The sequence below is a fragment of the Macaca nemestrina genome, chromosome 6, assembly GCF_043159975.1.
Source record: "Macaca nemestrina isolate mMacNem1 chromosome 6, mMacNem.hap1, whole genome shotgun sequence".
NCBI classification, from domain to species: domain Eukaryota; kingdom Metazoa; phylum Chordata; class Mammalia; order Primates; family Cercopithecidae; genus Macaca; species Macaca nemestrina.
In genome coordinates, this window is record NC_092130.1 from 26628029 (window position 1) to 26649451 (window position 21423).

General features: G+C 39.5%; 1 protein-coding gene and 1 long non-coding RNA gene across 6 annotated transcripts in view; one reads left to right on the forward strand and one right to left on the reverse strand.

Moving 5' to 3' along the window:
* LOC105482409 (uncharacterized) overlaps nucleotides 1-9850 on the forward strand; it is a 42074-nt gene extending 32224 nt beyond the window's left edge. Inside the window, exon 3 of the long non-coding RNA XR_011624561.1 lies at nucleotides 9711-9850. This is a non-coding gene — a long non-coding RNA (uncharacterized lncRNA). The remainder of the gene's footprint in view (nucleotides 1-9710) is intronic.
* The window catches only part of LOC105482410 (glutamate ionotropic receptor AMPA type subunit 1), a 322484-nt gene that overhangs the window by 37417 nt on the left and 263644 nt on the right, over nucleotides 1-21423 (reverse strand). For all 5 annotated transcript variants that reach the window (XM_071098181.1, XM_071098179.1, XM_071098178.1 and 2 more), the window contains 2 exons: nucleotides 12182-12380; nucleotides 6401-6648 (listed from right to left, as the gene is read on the reverse strand). In XM_071098181.1, the coding sequence (XP_070954282.1) occupies nucleotides 6401-6648; nucleotides 12182-12380 (447 nt within the window). The remainder of the gene's footprint in view (nucleotides 1-6400; nucleotides 6649-12181; nucleotides 12381-21423) is intronic.

The following is a 21423-nucleotide window of genomic DNA, read 5'->3' on the forward strand; positions in this document are numbered from 1 at the left end:
CTACAATGGTGATGAACAATTCTGGGCTCATGTCATACTAAAAAATTGATAAAGGCCAGATATAGTCAATGCAGCAGGGAGGAACTAAAGGTGGTCAATGTCCTTCATCATTCTTGCTGGTGTGCTGGAAAGCTTGTGTCCCTTCCAGGGATGCCTTTCTTAACCAGGTAGGCATTTCAGAGGTAAAACTGAGGTGGCAGCAGCAATTCTGTTTGGGAGGTAAATCCCATATCTTCCCGTTTTCTGTCCTTGCCAAAATCAGTTTGTACCCAGTCAAGCCTTAGGCAGGAGCACAAAAGTCCCAGAAAGCTTACATAACAGACTTCTTTTCCAAACTTCCCAGCTTTAAAGTGAAGGATATGACTAGTGATGAACAAAGAGTCCACCACTTCTCCCACGTGTCTGCATCCCATCGTAACTCATGACCACATTCATTACCTCCTACCAAGATGACCACAACAGCTTTCTAAATGACTTCCTTGCCTGTGATCCTCCTCTCTCTGATGCACATTGCAAACCACTGCCAGGGTAATCTCCAGGAGCCTGTCTGATCATGTTCCTCCCTGTCAATGACCTTCAGTGGCTCCTATGGACATAGTGAAACATGCAGATACATTTGAGATTCTTCACAATATGACCACAGCCAATCACTCCTACCTATTAATGAATTCTCTGGTTAAAGTGGACCCCTTGTCGTTCCTGCAAACAAGCCCCATGTGTGTGTGTGTGTTTTTTTTTTCCATTTCTACATTTGCTGTCTTTTCTCCTTCAGCCCCTAATATGAAGAATCCTCTCCCCACTTCCCATCTATCACAATTCTTCCACCATTCTTCCACAATTCTTCTAGTGGTGGAAGAATCTGCAATTCTTTTTGAGTGTTTTTTTTGAGCTCTGGACACTCCTTTTTTTTGAGTGTTTCTGACTCTCTTATGGCATTGGTAGGATAATAGGTATCTACATAATGCTGCTCATGAGCCGTACTTGATGATGCATTATTTAAGTACTGGGATTGCGGATTGCGTCTCTCACCACCATTCCCTGCAGCATTATGCACAGTGCTTTGTGTGAGAAAGTATTTGGAAACCAATCGGTGACGCTAAATGGAAAGCACAGGGAGTGGGTCTCAGACCTTCCTGGGTGTCCATTACCCAGTAAGCTGCAGGGTGAAGTTGTACTGCACTCCTGCCCCCTTGGCCCATACATCTGGCATAAACAAGACACATGACAGAAGACAAACATGTCATGATCACAGAGACCAAAGAAGACTCCATGAACCACGGTCACAGTTAAAGACCAGACTTTGACCAATGTCCTGATTAGGGTCTAACTCTTAGCAAATCTGTTAAGCTCCTGGTAGATAGTTTGTGAAAGAGAATCATTAGGTGACATTTCAACTGAGGCCAATCTGGTATCGATTCTTTCTTGGGCTTATAAAACATGGGCTATGCCCCCTTACTTAGGAAGTTTGAACACATAGAAGGAAGTGTTCATCATAATAAAGAAAAGACATTTCAGTTTAGGCTAGCAAGATACATTAAGTTGGCACCAAAAGGGCCAATAGATCATAATTAGTAGATTTACCAGTTGCCTTTCCCTAGTGACTGGCATTGGCTGCATAGGTCTTTATCCACAACCCGAGGGCTCGTGAAACATAACAGCCCCCCTCCCACCCCCAAACATGCAGTGACAGCCAACAAACAGCATCTGTTTCAAAGAAACGCCACCTGTCCAAATGGAAAATCAAGCATTGAACCACCTCACTTCATCAGAGTTATTTGTTTCCAGAGCAGAAGAAACAAACAACAACAACCAAAAACCATTCTGTCACTAACATGGCTTTTTAACACTCTGTGGGGACCATGGCCTGGCTTCTGCCAAGTAGACTTGGCAAGTTTTGGAGGAACATTTGGGCCTTAGGTGTCAGTTCTCTGATCTTCTGAAGCATAACTGGGTAATCCGTCTTGGAGAAATCTGGAGCTTGTTCTAGGCAGGCTGTAAGAGGTTGAACACGCCACAGGCACAGCGAAGTCTGGCTTTATGGAGAGAAAGTAGTGGAGGAGAATGGCCAGGAAGGTCCTCTCTTGATACAAGTACAGGCAGTAAGCCTGGAGGACATCTTCCTGTGAAAGCTGCAAAAACCCTACCTTTGATTGGGCTGAAGAGAAGTTTATAATAATACCTGGAACAAACTCAAGCACCTTTTTGTAGTGTAAACACTTCCAAAGAGTTTGCAGCCTTATGAGTAGTTAAACAGTCTTTTAAAAAAGTATTTTTTTATGATTCAAAATCATTTGAACGAAATTGGATTTCTTCTGCCAGGTTATCTTTAAGCATACATCAGCCCCTCTTCAATGGGTCCAAAGGAAGCACAAATGTCTTTACTCTTCTCCTTACTGCCCACCTCTGTCATGCAGAATGGTTTCCTGGGATCAAGTCAGTGGATCTAGGATTGCTGGAGCAGGCACATGTGTTTGTGGTATTTGGTCTGCTATAACTCTTTGGAGTTTGACCATGTCTTGGGTCAAATGGCATCATATGGGGTGTGGAAAAGAGTTATAATGGAAACCTGGCTGGAGTATGCGTGTGGGGGGTGGGCTGTGGGGAGGCACGGTTACTCATATTTTCTGCAACCATTCTTCAATGGTGTGTTTTGTGGAACCTCTACATTATTGGTTGCTAGCAGTGTTCCCTTTTAATGCACAGATGAGAAGCAGAATCCCATTAAGGGTAGAGGAACTTTCCCAGGTCAGACACTTGAGGTCCTCTTAGGATGAGTGTTACTCTTCTGTTTTTGAATCTGGAATTATGATGGCCCCATGACTACCATCAAGTTTGCACTGGAGAGAAAGGAGCACTGTGGGAAGACAGGAGCATATGACCATCAGTTGGGTGTTCTTGACTTGCAGTTCAGTCATCAGTGATCTGCATTTGAAACATGTTGTTTTTTTATTTCTCTCTTCTCTTCTCTTGCTGTCTTTTTTGGAAATCAATAAATGGCTTGTTACATGTTTTACAGAGATTTATGCAAAAGAATTAGTTTTTTCTTTATTATGAAGCAGAATTATTTTCATCATTTGTTCCAGAAACTGTCTTTCAGCAAGCAAATCCATAAAAGCAGGGTTACTCCTCAAAGGAATGGTGCTGGGTGTGTTAAAGCCAGTGTCCATTATCACTTTTTGCCTTCAGAGTGGTGAGTGGCTGCTCTGGACTTCAAAGATCTGGTTTTAATTCCCAAGTTGGTGGTTATTTGGTCCATGTGAGTAGGTGCAAAGAACCTGGCCCAAGTCCAGTCCCCTGCCTTAAATGGTGCTGTCATTCATAAAGCCCAGTGCAACATTAGAGTGAGTTATAGCCGTAGGCTCTGAAGTCAGACTGCCAGGGCTTTAAATCTGGCTTCTGCCTTATTAGCTGTGTCAACCTGATTAGGCAACTTAACTCTTACTCTGTTTCCTCATCTGTAAAATGGAAATAATGGTACTTTATAGGCATGTTGCAAGGGTTATAAGAGGTAATGCAAGTACCACAGTGAGTGGCACTTAATATGCACTGACTCAGTGATGATTTTTATTATAGTGGAAAGCCATTTGAGTGCCATATGGCCTGAGTTTTAGGTTCATGTCACTCCAGTATTTCCAGTAGCAGGAAATATATAGTATTTCCCGAGTTGTTGTTACCTTACCTTGTTCCAGGAAACCGTGTGTGGGATGGGATGGCAGAGGTGCTCTATTGATTGGACAAATTATGTTATGTGTCTGTGCTTTGTTTTCTTAACTTCACATCCATGTATTTATGTGGATGTCCTTGACTCATGAAACCTTCAGTGCATTGTAATATTGCGGTATCACTGATGTTCCTGGAACTATAAAAACTCATTCTCTACTTTGAGTCTTTCTAGGTTGATGATCAATAACTTTCTGAGATAAAAGCCTCTTCCTTGCCAAACAATATCATCTGAATCCCCTTTGAACTTTGCTCAAACTTGTAAAGAGTGTTTTAGATTCTACCAGGCAATAACACATGACTGATAAATACCAGACCATTTATCTTCATTAGTTCATATTCAATTATGTCTACACTTCTCCAGGTATCTTTATTCCCTCAATTTTCAGATAATTACTTAAAGGTCTTCAAAGTATTTTCATTGCTCTTCGAATAAGGACAAAAGTTCTTTATAAAATTCTTCCCCACTTCATCCTCCAATCTCAGCTTAAACATTTCTCCTCTGTATTACTACCTGTGTTCTAAGAACACTTAGTGGCTTTTGGTTAATTGACTGTGCAATGATTTCTTGCCTTAGAATCTTTGCACATGCTGTTTCTTCTGCCTCAGCTACTCTTTTCTTCCCTTCTCCTCCCTTCACTTAGTTGACTCCTATTAATCTGTCAAACTTCAGCTTGAAAAAAACATCCTTGGACCTGTCTTCCCAGCCATGCCCCACTCATCCTGCAGACCAAATTGAACCTTATTAAATCTGGATGTCTTTGATATCTCTTTGTCTTTATGGTTCTGCACTTTCAATTGAATCAGCTGCTGATTTTTATCTATTTATTATGCTTAAGACTGATTTTCAAATCCGAGGATTTACGCTTTCCATAAATTCCAGAAAATTTCTTTAAAACATTGCCTCCACTTCATTCTCTTTTGTCTCTGTCTGGAACTCACAGCAGATTCAATTTTTTTTTCTTTTTCATGTCTCTTAAACTCTTTGTTACATTTTCTTTTCATCTTTCTGTGTGTTATTCCGGGGAATTTTCTTTGATTTCCCCCCACCCCCGAGTGGATAATTCTTTCTTTAACTTTATCTAATTTGCTGTTCAACCCCTCCACTGAGATTTTATATAAATGAATGAATTTTTTATTTCTATAGGTTCTAATTCAGACTTTTTTGAATATATCTGGTCTTTGATGATAGTGTATTTTTCTCTTAAAATGTTTTCGATTACTTTTATGTCTTTAGTTGTACTGTCAATTGTTGCGCATGTAGATTGTCACGTGATTTATACCTTTGCTCTGCTTAGGGTGGTCCCAGAATAATAAGCTTATGCTTTTAGTTCTGGTTTTGATTTGTTTTTTTCTTTTTGGTCCTTGGGATTTCTTAACTTGCATTTAAAAGGCTATTTGTTATATCTTATCCAGCATATCTGGTTGTTTCATAGTGAGAATTTCGTTCTGCTACATTGCAGGAAGTAGATGTCCTCTAGGTCCCCATTCATAGACTGTCCTAGTATCTATCAGAATTGTCATTAAACATTAATCATTTCTTTAATGTCCGTCTCTCCTGCAAGAATGTAGTTGCATGGGGACAGGCACTATGTCTTTTTGTTCAAAACTGTAGCTCCAGCTACTAGCCCAGTCCCCAGAACAATGTTGGGGCTTAGTATTATTAAGATAAATGAATAAAGTGGAGGCAGAGGTGGACCAGGGTATCATATCCAGATGGGTTAGGAATCCCTCTCCATCATTTTTCAAACTTTATTAATCCTTCTTACCCTTCCTGAAATGCAACACTTCCCCCAAATGATTGAATTCTTCTGTAATTGACATAATGTCTCATAGGTGACTTCACAGTGTACTGTTTTCAGTGACCTTCAGCATAAATTATACCACTTGAACTCAAACCACCTCAGACCTAGGAAGGGCTGGAACAATTATTCTCCCTCTACAGATAAGGAAACTGAGGGCTTGGAGATGCTATGTTTCACCTTTTGTAAGACAGTCAGAATTAAATCTAGGTATTCTGACTCCATGTCTACAGGACTCTTCTTCAACTGTTGAAAATGCATATCAGGATTTCTTTACGTGAAAGTAAAGTTGAATGTGCTTCTTTATCAAACTGTCTACATCTTGCTAAATAAATCAGTCTCTAGGTAAGAATAGGTGCTACAATTAATTTGGTGCTATTCATTAGATACTATTTCGATTTCCACAGCCAGAGTCTCAGGACTCGAAAGATTTGATTTTTCATTTGGACAATGTGTTTATGTTTCTTTTGAGACAAACATTATAAACCACCTTCTGTCAAAGAATTCAGGTTGCTGGAGAACTCTGTTCATGGCGTTGTTGGATGCAGGGGTGTCTGGTAAAGGTTGGGGTGTTACAGATCACACGACAAAAGCACAAGGTTCATTGATGTTTCACACACTTGGAGGAGGAAGGTGAGGTGTAGGGGAAGAACACATGGGCAGTGACAGTCACAGCAAGCTGAGGCCCCCAGGTCAATTTCCAACCTCAGGGCTGAAGATCTTGGGTGGCTGGAATCTTTCAGGCCCATAGGTGTTGAAGAAGAGCCCCCTCGACAGCTTGCATTGTGGCATTGGAGCCTTGTAGCAGACACAGAAGCTTCATTCCTGAGATAGGGAGGGGAGAGGGAGTACCAAGGAAGCAAATCTTGGCTACTTACCTCAGGGCAGACCCCTTGGGTGTCGCAATGCCATAGCCTTTGGAATCCAAGTTACCTCCCACCTTCATGGTGTCACAGGGTTTCCGCTGCTCAATGTACTCATTCATGGTGGACTCCAGGAGGTAGGCATATTTGCCTTTGGATTTCCTCACTCGAATCATCCCTTCCTCTGTGGTCCGCACAAAAACTGATGGCTCTGCTGACTTCATGTATGTCCACATCTTCTCAAACACGGCAATTTTAGACCTCTGGCAGGGAAAGAAACAAAGCTGGAATTAAGTGAGCTTGGAATTGGGGTCGGCGCACGCATTAATGAAGAGCTGAGTGTAGCTTGATCACACATTCATGAGCGAGATTAGCTCAGGAAGAAACAAATTATGAGTGATTGCAAAATAAGAGGCTCTAATTAGTACCAGTAGGTTCCAAAGTACAAATATCTTGCAAATTCAGAATGAACAGAATAGCTCAGAATCTTTTAATTACTTCTGAGTAATTATATTCCTCCTAAACAAGGGGAGAATTAAGAAACTGGGGCCCTGCCTGACTTTTAAATACATTAAAGGACGTATCTATTGTTCAATAAGGCCATATTTATACTAACCAGAAGAAATAGAAAGCTGAATATCAGTGGAATCTGATTTCATTATTGGAAGAAAACACTGCAGAATTTCTGGATCATGGGTAGCCAAGTTCTAGTCATCCTATATTGCAAGACCTGTCCTCAGAATGTATTAGGTTGATGCAAAAGTAATTGAGGTTTTTTGCCATTACTTTTAGTGGTAAAAAACCTCAATTACTTTTGCACCAATCAAATATATTGTTGTCTAATAAAGCTGATAACTTGGGACCAAATATTGTCATCTGCTTACATTTTAAAATCTTCCAAATATGGCCCAACTGCCTTCCTTATTTCCCCCTAAACTCACCTTGGGCCTTCTCCCCTTTGGGACTTTGCTTGGACTATTTATTCCACTTGAGATGCTGGTTCTGTCTAATCAAATCCTTGTTTCATAGAACAGAATAAATCCTATATATTTGGAGTCCACCTCAGTCCCAAAGGCAATGGTTTTTAGACTCCAGTAGGCACCATTATCATGTACATTGATCGTTAAAATGCAGATTCCCTAGCTCTAAATCTAGAGATTCTGAGTCAGCAAGTCTGAAGTGGAACCTAGATACATCTTTTTCAGGAATTGTCCCCACCAGGTGATTCTGATCTGTGTGGCCTGTATGACCCTCACTTTGAGAAACAGTATTGTGAGGATTGATACTCCTATGGGACACACTGCATGGGGCACTCACTGGATGGCCAGGCTAGACTGCTAGGATTGCAAGTCGTCTCTTCTTGTATGTAGTCTCAAGCATGTGGAAGCTACTTGAGAGAATGTCTTCCTTCCTGTGGGTCCTTCACAGAGTCTAATTGAGTACCTTGCACATGGTAGGCCCCTAGTCAGGGCCCATGATCCAGGACCACGATCAGACTTCTCATTTAGCATACTATTTCTAAATGGTGACCTTTTCCCAAAGGGTAGATGTATTTTAGGGATACTAAAGTCTGGCTATTACAAATGTTTCCTAAATGGACAAGTGTTAAATACATGTAAGGGACTACTTTTTAAAAACAGCTGTTGCTAGAGTCACATATTCTATATAATTCAGTGGTTAATACATAGATTTCATATTTATTTAATATAAAATTATCATTATACATGCAGCGTATCACTTTTTTCTGTATACAAGTATCAGGTTTATTTCCTTGATATTAGTGCACGGCAAGTGTTGTTAAGATACTGATCTACAATTGTCATTTGAGCCAGCTGATCAATAAAGATATTCGGGGCCCAGGAAAATCACAGGTCTCCAGGGAAAAGTCATGGAAATAGTTACTATTAAAACTTCAGTTTTAATAGCCTATAATTAGATAAACTATATTACTCGTTTTACAGTCTGGTTTACAATTTGGAAAGGACACTGGACTGGCTGTGAGGAGCCCTGGATATCAGTCTTAGTTCTACTTCTCACTCATGGTTTTGTTTACAGAGAATCCCTTCTCTTTGGGCCTTAGTGTCCCCATCCATTCCATAGGGGGAGTTTGGGCATTGTAATCTTTAAGTCCCTGGCTAGCTTGAAGTATCCTATTTTTTACCTGAAGATACATCATTCAAGCAACAATGTCAATGTGAGAAAGAAGAAGAAAGAAGGGAGAAAAGAGAGGGAGGATTCCAAGGTTAGGGGAGGGATTACCCAGAACTAATCATAAGGTCTGCCAATGTATTTAGTATTCTCTCACAGGAAGCAGGAAAATGTATAAATTCAGCTGTGACCAGATTTGCAGATAATCTTCTAGGCACAAATCAACAAAACACACAGCAGGGCAATTGCAAGATGCAATTTGACCTGACAGGATGGACACAGCAGGGAACTGGGCTGTTGACAGGCAGGGCTGAGGAGCCTTCTGGGCAACAGTATGCAGAAAATTAATATGTCCTCTCAGCCTCACCCCAGTGCCCCAAATGTTAAGGCTGTGCACATAGACACTCGGGATGAACTATCAGGAAAATCTAATCTCCAGGAATGTGAAGGTAGCATGAATGGCAGGGAAGATTGGAAGCGTACTCAGGGCATTTGTTCTTGGATCTCTCCTATCATCTGCAGCTCCCATGGCCCTTCATACATCTTAATTAAACTGTCAGTGGAGGATTAAGCATCTCTGGGCTGGAGCTGCCAAGAAGCTCTGGGCTGCCACGGGGACAAGAAGCCAGCTTTTTCAGAGACTGGAATAGAAGAATTCTTGTCTCAGTATTCCCTCCTTCTGCCTTGTGGGGGTGGTAGGTGACCTTATCTCCCCACCCACCAAACTCTTGGTGGGATAATTATCCAAGGTCAGAGTCACAGAGATAGAAAGGCTTATTATGCATGGGACATATCTTGGCAGCACTCTCCTTTTACAAGTAAGGAAACTGAGGCCCATGATGTGGCAATAAACTGTCCAATGTCATGCAGTTTGTTAGTGGCAGAGCCAGGAGTCCTTGGTCTCCTGATTGCACACATTGTGCCTTTCCACTGCAACCAGCCGCCTCCCTCATTTTAGGTTTTATATCTTATTAGATGAAAGACATTGGGCAAGTAGCATAGCCTTTCTGAGCCTCAGTGTTCCTCTTCTGAAAATGGTAATAATACTGTGCACTTCACAGTGTTGCCATGGAGATTATATGAGAACACAGGTAAAATGCATAACCCAGTGCCTGCCACAAGAAGGCATTCTATAAGTAGTGCAATAACTTCTAATAATTATGCTTTTTTTTTTCAGGTTTTACTTTAGGGTAGGAATGCTTCATACTTGGCTTGCTTGGTACCAGTTTCCCTTCCTCTATACATGACAGACATCGATATCAATCAAAGAATCCGTTCATATCAAGCCCAGATGTAACCTCAGAAACTCTAGGCAACCACTACTGACCTGTCAAAGTAAGTACATGGGCTACAACCAATTTGCCACCAATGTAGTAGGCCTGGGCACAGGACTTGTAGAATATGCACTGCCCTGGTTCCAGGTTCTTAACTTTGTGCTGTGGACAAGAGGCAGTAATATGTCAATTGACATAGTGATTAACAAAGACGTTTGAAATTTTAAATCCCAGCCGTGCCTCTCACTAGGTAAGCATGACCGTTTTCTTCTCTGGGCCTCAGTTTTCCCAACTATAAAATGGTACAGTTAGACTAGATGTGTCCACAAGCCCAGCTGTCATCCTGAGTGATCTTTTTAAAAATGTTTGTCAGTTTAATGACACCACCACATTAAGACCATGTGGTTCAGTGACAAGAATACTTCGGTTGGAACAAGAAAACTCAGATTTGGTACCCACCCCTGACACCTGCATCAAAAGAATTTCCCAAGTTTTAATTTCTTATCCACAAAGTGGCTGCCACAAGTACCTCTTCTGCCTGAGGTCGCAGGTGAAACATAAATGAAACCATAGATGCAAAAGTACTTTGAGGACTGGTGCATGTTGTCTATACTATAAGGCTGAGAGCATTGTTAAGTGAATTAGATGGTTCCCTAACTGCATCAGCAGGGGTTGGGACATAGGACAGGCTTTATGGACAAGTAGAAACAGGCACCTTCTTCACACTTTTGTTGCAGGCTAAAAATGTCAGGAAAGTGTAATGAGATTGTAAGTGGCTTTTTTATTTACTGGCTGGGTGAGCTTAAGCCAGTAATGCCTCTCTCTAAAACGACAGGCTCTGACTAGGTGACCTCTAAGGCACTTTCTTGCTCTGACACATTGAAAATTGATGATTTTAGCCTTGGGCTTAGGATCAGTGATGGTTAAGGTTTTGTTCCCTTTCCTGACTATCATACAGAATACAAAGCCCATGGTCAAGAACCTGCAGCACCTCCCACAGTGGTTTATTCGGGCCTGGAGTTTGCTCCATGAAGTTGTAGTGAGATAACTAGGTGTGGCTGTACAGGATCCCTTCTCTTTTGCTGAGGCAATATGGCAGCCTGCTGTCTCTGCTCCTTCTGCTACTATTAGCTGTGTGATCTTAGGAGATTACTTTTAATTTTCTGATCTATAAAATGGGGACATATCCTAACTCTAATCTATAAAATAGAGACAATCTCTAACTCATCTTTAATGAGAGGATTAAATGAGATAATTCGTGTAGGGTGTGCTTAGCACAGGACTTGGTTCATATGTAGACGGTAGCAAACGTTTCTTATTATTCTTATTTGATCCATATATGGTAGTTCCATGTACTGTTTCTTCAGCTCCTGGGACAAACATCCCTAAAGCCCAGGGAAACCACAGGTTTTCCTGCTTCTGGGCATCTGTTCAAGTTGTTCCTTTCATCTAGGATGTACTTAGCCTCCTCAGGTCTGGCCTGGTTTTGTGATATCTAGAAATGTTTACACGTCTACCCTGTATGGCTTCAGTCTCTACCGATTCTTCAGAATGACTCCCAGATGTTTGCATTTCCTAAAGTCCTAATGGTATAGGGAACCTCCATTGATTGTTCCTTGTTTTGCCTCTTACTTTAGATTCCCTATCTCTTTTAGTCTTGTTAGGCTCTAATATAGACATTATTCTCCTCATTATATGCATGAATGGAAACGGTATCACAGAGGCTAAGTGCACAGAACAAGTAAGGGATGGAGCCAGGTTCCGGGCCTCCATCTGCTGACCTTGAAGGTTGTACTCCCAAGCTCTCTGCTCCTTTGCCTCCGCTCACTGTCTCCTGCCAAAACACATCTCACCACCTCCACTCCCACTTCACATTTTCTCTCTCTCCTGGAACTATTTAATAGATCACTTTTTCCAGTTTTCTTTTTCCCATATACTATCCTCTGATTCATCAAGTCAACAAACATTCACTGAGCTCCTTCTACGAGATAGAAGGGGACACAAAGATCATCAGGTCCAGCTGTTGTCCATAAGCTGTTCCTAATTGATTACTAACTAGACTATAAGGTTTCTGTGAGAACAGAGAGGAAATTGTATTTGATGTTTTTTGCAGCCCTCAGAGAATTAGCACAGACTGATACAGGCAAGGGATCTAAATCAATACAGGAGCTTTGAAGCTTCTACAAATGTAGAAATGTAGATTTCTCAGGGGGGTGGTAGAAAGCTTAGAAATGTCCTCAGTTTCCCTGACTTACAGTCAGTTAAGCACTTGCTCTGGCTGCCTGTTATCTCAGGCTATATAATGAGAAGGACATTTTAATGACAGTTGTGGTTCCCTTTTGAGAAAATGCCTTGGGACAAAGGATGTCCCTACCCTGAAGAACTCCTTAGTAGATCCTGCTTCCAGCGTCCCGTAGGCAATTTCTGTCTGCTTCGCTAGGTCCTCTGCACTCTCAATGGGAGACACCATCCTCTCCACGGTCAGGAAGGCGGCCAGGTTGGCTGTGTATGAGGAGATGATGATCAAGGTGAAGAACCACCAGACTCCGCCAACGATGCGACCAGACAGGGACCTGTAGGCCAAAGGGAAGAGGCATCAGCAGCATGGACATCAACTGTGGAAGGGTCTGAGGGGAGGGACTGAGCACTAGTCTGGGGCTTGGTGGCAGAGCTGTCAGGCCCTATTGCACCCTTTTCATCTGTCAGCAAGATGAGAATTAAAATGTTAGAGAGACTCCATATTTTGTTCCTTATTACGGACATGGACCTGTGGGGTTGCTGTCCTTCAGGGTGATAAAGCCCACATGCACGTATTCACTCACTTTTACACATATATAACAGCAAGACACATGATGACAAAGACACAGATATGCCAACACTTGCCCACAAAAATCACAAATATGCATAAGCAATTGCATACACACCAAATGGTTTGTGCATACACATATGAATGCAAATGGATTTATACACATGATGCAAACATTTGATTGACTCAGACATGTTTTCAGACTGCCTTATTATTGCTCTCCTGGCTGGCAAAGGCCACCAAAATAGTGGACTAGAAGGAAAGGAAGGAAGAATACATTGGAAATAGAATCAGAACAATCATACTCCAGCCATTATGGGGAATGTCACCATGGGGTGCAGACACAATTCTTTCCCCCACTCACCCAAGGAAGATAATTTGGCTGAAATAAAAAGATAAAAAAAGGCAAATATGACAATCAATTATGAGGTGAGAAATGTATCTTTGAACTTCTCAGAGTGCTATTCTCCTCTCTTATCCCCCAAACAATGAAGAGAAACATCACCAGCCAAGAGTTCCACTATTCTCTCTCTGATCTGATAGGATACTTCCAAGTCCAGGGCTTCCCAAGATATTATAAGTTGATTTGCATGTGACTTGTGGTGATTTTATGTGGTAAGCAGTTAGGGCATCAAATCATAATGAATCCTATAGTGATAAAGTTATTTGCATTTCATTTCTGTTTCCATCTTGTTCAATTTATCGAGGAAGTGTTATTCTGGAGCTCCTGTACCTTTAAGCCCTTTCTGACAAGTGCTCTCACAGCCTCAAGCTCAGAGTCTTCAACAGGTGACAGTGTTTGATTGAAACCCTATATTTAACAATCAGAGAAATCACCAATGCAACCCATGAGTTTTACAAAGAAAGCCAAGAGTCGACTGTGCCTCAGGAGAGCAGTACGCAGGCCTGTTGGCTTGCTCTGTTGTTCCACACTGCTTATCTGTGTTGACTTTATATATGTTATTCCCACGTCCCTTGACACTTCACTCTACCTTGATTTCTTGGAGATCCCTTTTCACCTTAGGCAGACAGTGTTCACTCCAAGAAATCCAAAAAATATATGTCATTGCTTGCTATGTGGAAAAGAATGCTCCTAGGTGTTTCACACGGAGGGGAAAATAAGAGACAGGAAAACTTGTTGAAATGAATGAGACCAGGAGAGTGGAGCAAAGCTGTGTCGCATGAGGAACAGTTGCAGGAACAGGGAACATTTAACCAGACGAAGAGACTTGAAGAGACATGTTCACTGAAGAGTTGGCATGAGGCTTGTACTATGTGACCTGATTTAGGAGAACTTCATAGAAGTTTCAGGACAACAACTACTACTTAAATATGAGGAAGGTATTTTTGATGGATAGGGTGTACAACATTGAGATGGCTATCCTGAGACTGAGAGCATTTCTCCATTTCTGAAGGTGTTCAAGTAGTGAACCATTTACAGAGATATACTTGGTGGTGACTCTTGGTTCCCCAGCACCGCAAGTGCTGGGGATGCAACTCTAAGGAGGAAAGAGAAGGGGTCAAGGTTCACACAGGGATAGGGACCAGTTGCTTCCTCTTACGCTTTTCCATTTATAAGATTGTGTGATTTAAAACCATAGGTAGGTAGCCCAGGATATACGAGTTCCATTAAGCAGTCAAGCAAGATAGATACAAAGAGGCAAAATCACTTCCCCAATGCCCCAGAACCAGTGCACAACAGGTCTGAAAAATCACACCGATCTTCACATAGAACTATCCCAGTGCTCTTTTCATCTTAGTAGGTGGCAGACACAAGTGTTGAGGTCATTTGAAGCTGCAGCAGCTTTCCTAAATCTGGATGAACACAATGGCCTCTAAACTGTACTTTTATTTTTTAAATTTTATTTTGTTTTCAACTGACACACAAAAATTGTACATATTTACGGGGTGCAGGATGATGTTTTGCTATATGTATACATTATATAATGATCAATTCAGAGTAATTAGCATGTAGATCACCTCAAACATTTATCATTTCTTTGTGGTGAGTACATTCAAAATATTATCTTTGAGCTATTTTGAAATATACATTATTGTTAAATGTAGTCACCCTACTGTGCAATAGAACACAAGAACTTATTCCTTCTATCTAACTGTGCCTTTGCACCTGTTCACAAATCTCCTCCCGGCCGGGCGTGGTGGCTCAAGCCTGTAATCCCAGCACTTTGGGAGGCCGAGACGGGCGGATCACGAGGTCAGGAGATCGAGACCATCCTGGCTAACACGGTGAAACCCCGTCTCTACTAAAAAAAAAAAATACAAAAAACTAGCTGGGCGAGGTGGCGGGCGCCTGTAGTCTCAGCTACTCGGGAGGCTGAGGCAGGAGAATGGCGTGAACCCGGGAGGCGGAGCTTGCAGTGAGCTGAGATCCGGCCACTGCACTCCAGCCTGGGCGACAGAGCAAGACTCCGTCTCAAACAAAACAAAACAAACAAAAAAAATCTCCTCCCATCACCCCTCCCTCTCACTTCCCCAGTCTCTGGAACCACTGTTTTACTCTGTACTGCTATGAGATCTTTTTTTTTTACATTCCACATATAAGTGAGATCATGTGGCACTTGTCTTTATGTGTTTGGCTTATTTCACTTAACATAATGTATTCTAGCTCCATTAATGTTGTTGCAAATGACAGGATTTCATTCTTTTTTATGGCTGAATACTATTTCGTTGAGTACATACCACTTTCTAAAAAATCGATTCATCTGTCGATGGGCACATACGTTGATTCCATATTTCGGTTACTGTGAATAGTGCTGCAATAAACAAGAGAGTGCCAGATATCTCTTTGATGTACTCATTTAATTTCCTTTGTATATTTACTCAATGGTGAGATTGTTGGATCATATGGTAGTTTTATTTTTAAATTTTTGAAGAACTTCCATAATGCTGTCCATAATGGCTGCACTATTTATGTTCCCACTAACAGCATATAAGGGTTCCCCTTCCTCACACCCTTGCTAGCATTTGTTATTTTTTGTCTTCTTCATAGTAGCCTTTCTAACAAGGGTGAGGTGATATCTCACTATGGTTTTGATTTGTATTTCCCTGATGGTTAGTGATGTGGAACACTTTTTCATATACCTGTTGGTCATCTGTATACTTATTTTTTGAGAAAAGTCTATGTAGGTTTTTTGTCCATTTTTAATTGACTTATTTGCATTTTTGTTGGGTCCTTATATATTTTTAATATTAACCTCTTGTGAGACACATAGTTTGCAAATATTTTTACCCTATTCTGTAGCTTGTTTCTTCACCCTGTTGATTGCTTCTTTTACTATGCTATGCTATGCTTTTTAGTTAGATGCAATCCATTTGTCTATTTTTGCTTTTGTTGTCTGGGATTTTGAGGTTCTATTTAAAAAGATCTTTGCCCAGACCACTACCATGAAACGTTTTACCTATGTTTTTATCTAGCACTTTCATAGTTTTGAATCTTATATTTGTGTCTTTAATTCATTTTGAGGTGATTTTGGTATATGGTGAGAGATAGAGATCTAGTTTAATTCTGCATGTAGATATCCAATTTTCCCAGCACCATTTATTGAAGAGATTATCCTTTTCCCAGAGCATATTTTTGACACCTTTGTTGAAAATCAGTTGGCTGTAAATGTGTAGATTAATTTCTGGGTTGTCTATTTTGGTCTATTAGTCTGTGTGTTGTGTCTGTTTTAATGCCAGTACCATGCTGTTTTGGTTACTATAGCTTTGTAGTCTATTTTGAAGTCAGGTAGTGTGATGCTTCTAGCTTTGTTCTTTTTGTTCAAGATTGCTTTGGCTCTTCAGGGTCTTTTGTTGTTTCATACAAATTTTAGGATTATTTTTCTATTTCTGTGAAGAATGTTATTGATATTATGATAGAGATTGCATGAATCTGTAGATTCTTTGGGTAGTATGGATATTTTAACAATATTAATTCTTTCAATTATGAATAATGGATATCTTTCCATTTACTTGTGTCCTCTTAAATTTCTTTCATCAATGTTTTATAGTTTTTACCATAGAGATATTTTATCTCCTAGGTTAAATTTACTCTTAGATGTGTTTTATGCAGCAATTGTAAATGGAATTGCTTTCTTGATTTCTTTTTCATGTAGTTTTCTGTTAGACTATAAAAATGCTATTAATTTTGTAGTTTGATTTTATGCCCTGCAACTTTGTTGAATTTCTATTAGCTTTTTGGCAGAGTTTCTAGGTTTTTCTATATAGAATATCATGTCATCTGCAAACAGGGAAAATTTAACTTCTTTTTTTTCAATTTGAATGTTCTTCACTTCTTTCTCTTGCCTGATTTCTCAGGCTAGGACTTCCAGTACAATGTTGAATAGAAGTGGGGACAGTGGGCATCCTCATCTAGTTCCATATCTTAGGAGAAAAGCTTTCAACTTTTCCCTATTCAATATGATGTTAGCTGTGAGTTTGTCATATATGGCCTTTATTGTGTTGAGGTATTTTCTTTCTATACTTAATTTGTTGAGGGTTTTTATCATAAATGGGTGCTGAATTTTATTAAATGCTTTTTCTGTATATATTGAAATGATCATATAATTTGCATTCTTGATTCTATTAATGGGATGTATCATGTTTATTGATTTGAATATAATGAACCATTCTTGCATCCCTGGGCTGAATCCTACTTGATCATGGTGCATGATCTTTTTAATGTGCTGTTGAATTTGGTTTGCTACTATTTTGTGGAGGATTATTGCATCTATGTTTATCAGGGATATTAGCCTGTAGTTTTCTTCTTTGTTGTGTCTGGTTTTGGGATTAGGGTAATTCTGGCTTCAAAGAATGAGTTTGGAACAATTTCCTCCCTTTCAATTTTTTTGGAATAGTTTGAGAAGAATTAAATTAGTTCTTCTTTAAATATTTGGTAGAATTTTGCAGTGAAGCCATCAGTCCTTGGTTTTTAATGATGGGAGACTTTTTATTACTGATTCAATCTCATTGCTTGTCATTGGTCTTTTCAGATTTTCTATACCTTCATAATTTAATTTTGATAGGTTGCACGTGTCTAAGAACTTATTTTTTTCTAGGTTTTACAATTTGTTGTGTATAGTTATCATAATAGTCTCTTATGATCCTTTATATTTCTGTGGTATCAATTTTAATGTCTCCTTTTCCATTTATAATTTTATTTATTTGAGTCATTTCTTTTTTCTTAGTCTTGCTAAAGGTTTGTCAGCTTTGTCTTTCCAAAAAGCAACTCTTTTTGAGCTTTTGTGTTGTTTTTAGCTTCTATTTTATTCATTTATGTTCTGGTCTTTATGATTTATTTCCTTCTGTAAATTTGAGATTTAGTTTGTTCTGCTTTTTTAGTCTTTGAAGTTCAGTGCTAGGTTGTTAATATCTTTCTATTTTTTTGACATAGGTGTTTATTTCAATAAACTTTCCTCTTGCTGTATCTCATAGGTTTTCATATGTCATGTTTTCATTTTCATTTGTCTCACGAAATTTAAAAAATTTTAAAACATTTTCTCATTGATTGATTGGTTGTTCAGGAGCATGTTGTTTAATTTCTGTAATTGTGTATGGTTTCCAAAGTTCCTCTTGTTATTGATTGCTAGTTTTATTGCACTGTGGTTATAAAAGATACTTAATATAACATTGATTTTTAAAAATTTGTTAATACTTGTTTTGTATTGTGATATATGTATGTGATATACTTGTTTTGTATGTGATATATGCTGTAGACTGATCTATGTTCTGTTGCAAAGAATGTATATCCTACAACTCTTGAATGGAAAGTTCTGTAAATGTATGTTAGGTCCATTTGGTCTAGAGTGCATCTAGAAACATCTAGTCTGGTGTTTCTTTGATTATCTTCTGTCTGAATGATCTGTCTATTGTGGAAAGTGTTGAAGTTTCTCCTATTATTTTATTGCAGAGTATAGTTCTGTTTACATCTATTAATATTTGCTTTACATATTTAAGTGCTCTGATGCTAGTTGAATATATATTTATAATTATTACATTCTCTTGCTGTGTTTGATTCCTTTACCATTATATAATCGCTTTCTTTGTCTTTTTTGTTACAATTTTTTTCCTGAAAATGTATTTTTTTCTGATATAAATGTGACTACTCCTGCCCCATTTTTTTGTTTTAATTTATGTGGAATATCTTGTTCCCTCCTTTTTCTTTCAGACTATGTATTCTCTTAGTCTGACAGTGAAGTGACTGTCTTGTGAGTGGCATATAATTGGGTCTTATTTATTTTTATTCATTCAGCCATTCTATGTCTTTTAATTGGATGATTTAAGTAATTACGTTTCAGGTAATTCAGGCAGGGCTTACTACTGCCATTTTGTTACATGTTTTCTAGTTTTCAAAAAACAGATTCTTTATTCTGTGATTTCTTACTGTTTTTCTTTGTGATTAAGAGATTTTCTCTAGTAGTGTGCTTTTATTTTCTGTTTAACTATTAGAAATCTTTGCTTTGTGGCTACCATGAGGCTTACAATAAACATTCAATAGCTCTATCTCTTAACATATTATTGTAGTTATTGTTATTTTTCATAGTTTTGTCTTTTAGTTTTTGTACTAATAATGTAAGTGGTTTACACACCATGATTATAATATCAGAATATTTTGAATGTCTGTATATTTGCTTTTACCAGTGAGTTTTATAACTTTATATGTTTTATTGTTACACAGTGTCTTTTACTTCCCATTTGAAAAACTCTCTTTAACATTTCTAGTAAGGCTATCTGATAGTGATGAATTTCTGGGTCTTTCATTTGTCCAGGAAAGTCTTTATGTCTCCTTCAATTCTGACAAATAGCTTTTCTGGGTACAGGCTTATTGGTTAGCAAGTTTTCATCTTTTCATTCAGTACTCCTAATGTGTCACCAAGAGTACTTCCTCCTGGTCTGCAAAGTTTTTGCTGAGAAGTCTGTTGCCAGGTGTGTTGGAATTCTCTTCCATGTTATTTGCTTCTTTTCTCTTGCTGCTTTTAGAATTCTCTTTGTCCTTGACCTCTGAAAGTTTGATTATAACATGTCTGAGATAGTCTTATTTGGGTTGAATCCTATTGGTGACTTTTGACCTTCCTCTACCTGGATAATTATATTTTTCTTTAGGTTTGGATAGGTCTCTGTTATTTCTTTACATAAGCCATCTACCCTTTTGTGTTTTTCTTCTCCCTGTTGAACTTCAATGACCAAAATATTTGCTCTTTTGATGCTATTCCATAGATTCTGTAAGCTTTCTTTGTTCTTTTTCATTCTTCTTTTTTTTCTCCTTTGGCTGTGTTTTCAAGGAGCCTGTTTTCAAGCTCATTGATTCCTTCTTCTGCTTGATTAACTTGTGCCGTTTATGCTTTCTATTGCATTAAAAATTTTTTTCATTAATTTGTATTATTCAGTTCCAGAATTTTTTTTATTATTTCAGTCTCTCTGTTAAATTGTTGAATTGTTTCTCTGTGTTTTCTTAAAATTCACTGAGCTTCCTTAACATAGCTATTTTGTCTCTTTTTTTAATTTTAAAAAATTTTTTAATTATTATATTTTAAGTTCTAAATCACACAGCTATTTTGAATTACTTGTCCAACAGATCACATATTTTCATCTCTTTAGGGTCCCTCATTGGTGTCATGTTTTGTCCATTAGGTGAGGTCATACTTCCAAGATTGTTCTTAATGCTTGTGGATGTATGTCAATCTCGTACAATGAAGAGTTAGATATTTATTCTAATCTTTGCAGTCTGGCCTTGTTTGTGCTCATCCTTCAGTTGGCCTGTCCAGAAATCTATGCAATCTAATGTGTTGTCAGAGTCTGTGACTGCTGCAGCCATTTCAACACTAGAGGGTACCCTAATCTAGGGTTCTCTGTAAGTCTTGTGAGGACTTAGAGGTTGGGATGGTACTCCAGCTTAGTCGGACCTAGAGAAGAGTCAAAGGGGCTACCAGAGCTGTGTGGGAAAGATGGGTAGGAACCTGAGTTCAGAAGCCTGTCTCATTGGTCCATATGGCTTTGTGTTTTCTGACAGATCCCTGAATAAGTGGTACAATTTCCTGACTATAGTAAGAGGAGCTGTGGAACAGAGGTTGGCAAGCCTGCTCACAGTGTTCCAGACATGTGTGCTCACAGCAGTTTCCTGCATGGGCAGGGCAGTTCTCTTACTGCAGTTTAAGTGGAACTAAAGCCAAGACTGGGCCCCCGCAGGATCCACAGTGGCATAGATGCTGGTGAGCTCACCCTAGTAGCCCAGATGTGTGTACTTCCCAACCAATTTCCTGCATGGGTGGGGGAGTTTCCCAACTGTAGCAAGAGGGGTGAAAGCTGAGACTGGGCCCCCTCTGGATCTGCTGTGGGGTGGAGCCTTGTTGGCTATCACAGAGGTTCCTATGGACAGGCAATTTCCGGTCTGTGAGGTATGAGTGAGCTTCCCTTGTGCAAGCTGTAATAAGCTGGGCCTACAGCTGTAGGGGGCTGGAGTCAAACTGCCAGATAACTTTCAGATCCACTGGCAAGACTAGTGTCGGCAGGCAATCAAAACTTTCTACAGAGGCACAAAGGTGCATGATTTCTCCTGGACCGATTGGCAGATGGTGTTGGTTGCAGGCTCAAAGCCAAATAGGGCTGAAGCCAAGCCCTTTCATGAACAAAGTTGTTTACAGGTTTGAACCTAAGAGCATGATTAAGTTTGCTACCTGGGTGCTATTCTACACTCTTAAAACAGCCTTCTTAGGTATTGGGCTCTACCAGGGTTTTATAACCTCCTACCTGAAACTCAACGCTTCTGCAGAGAGACTTTTTTTTCCTGTGGATGGTTGCAGAATTCTTATTGT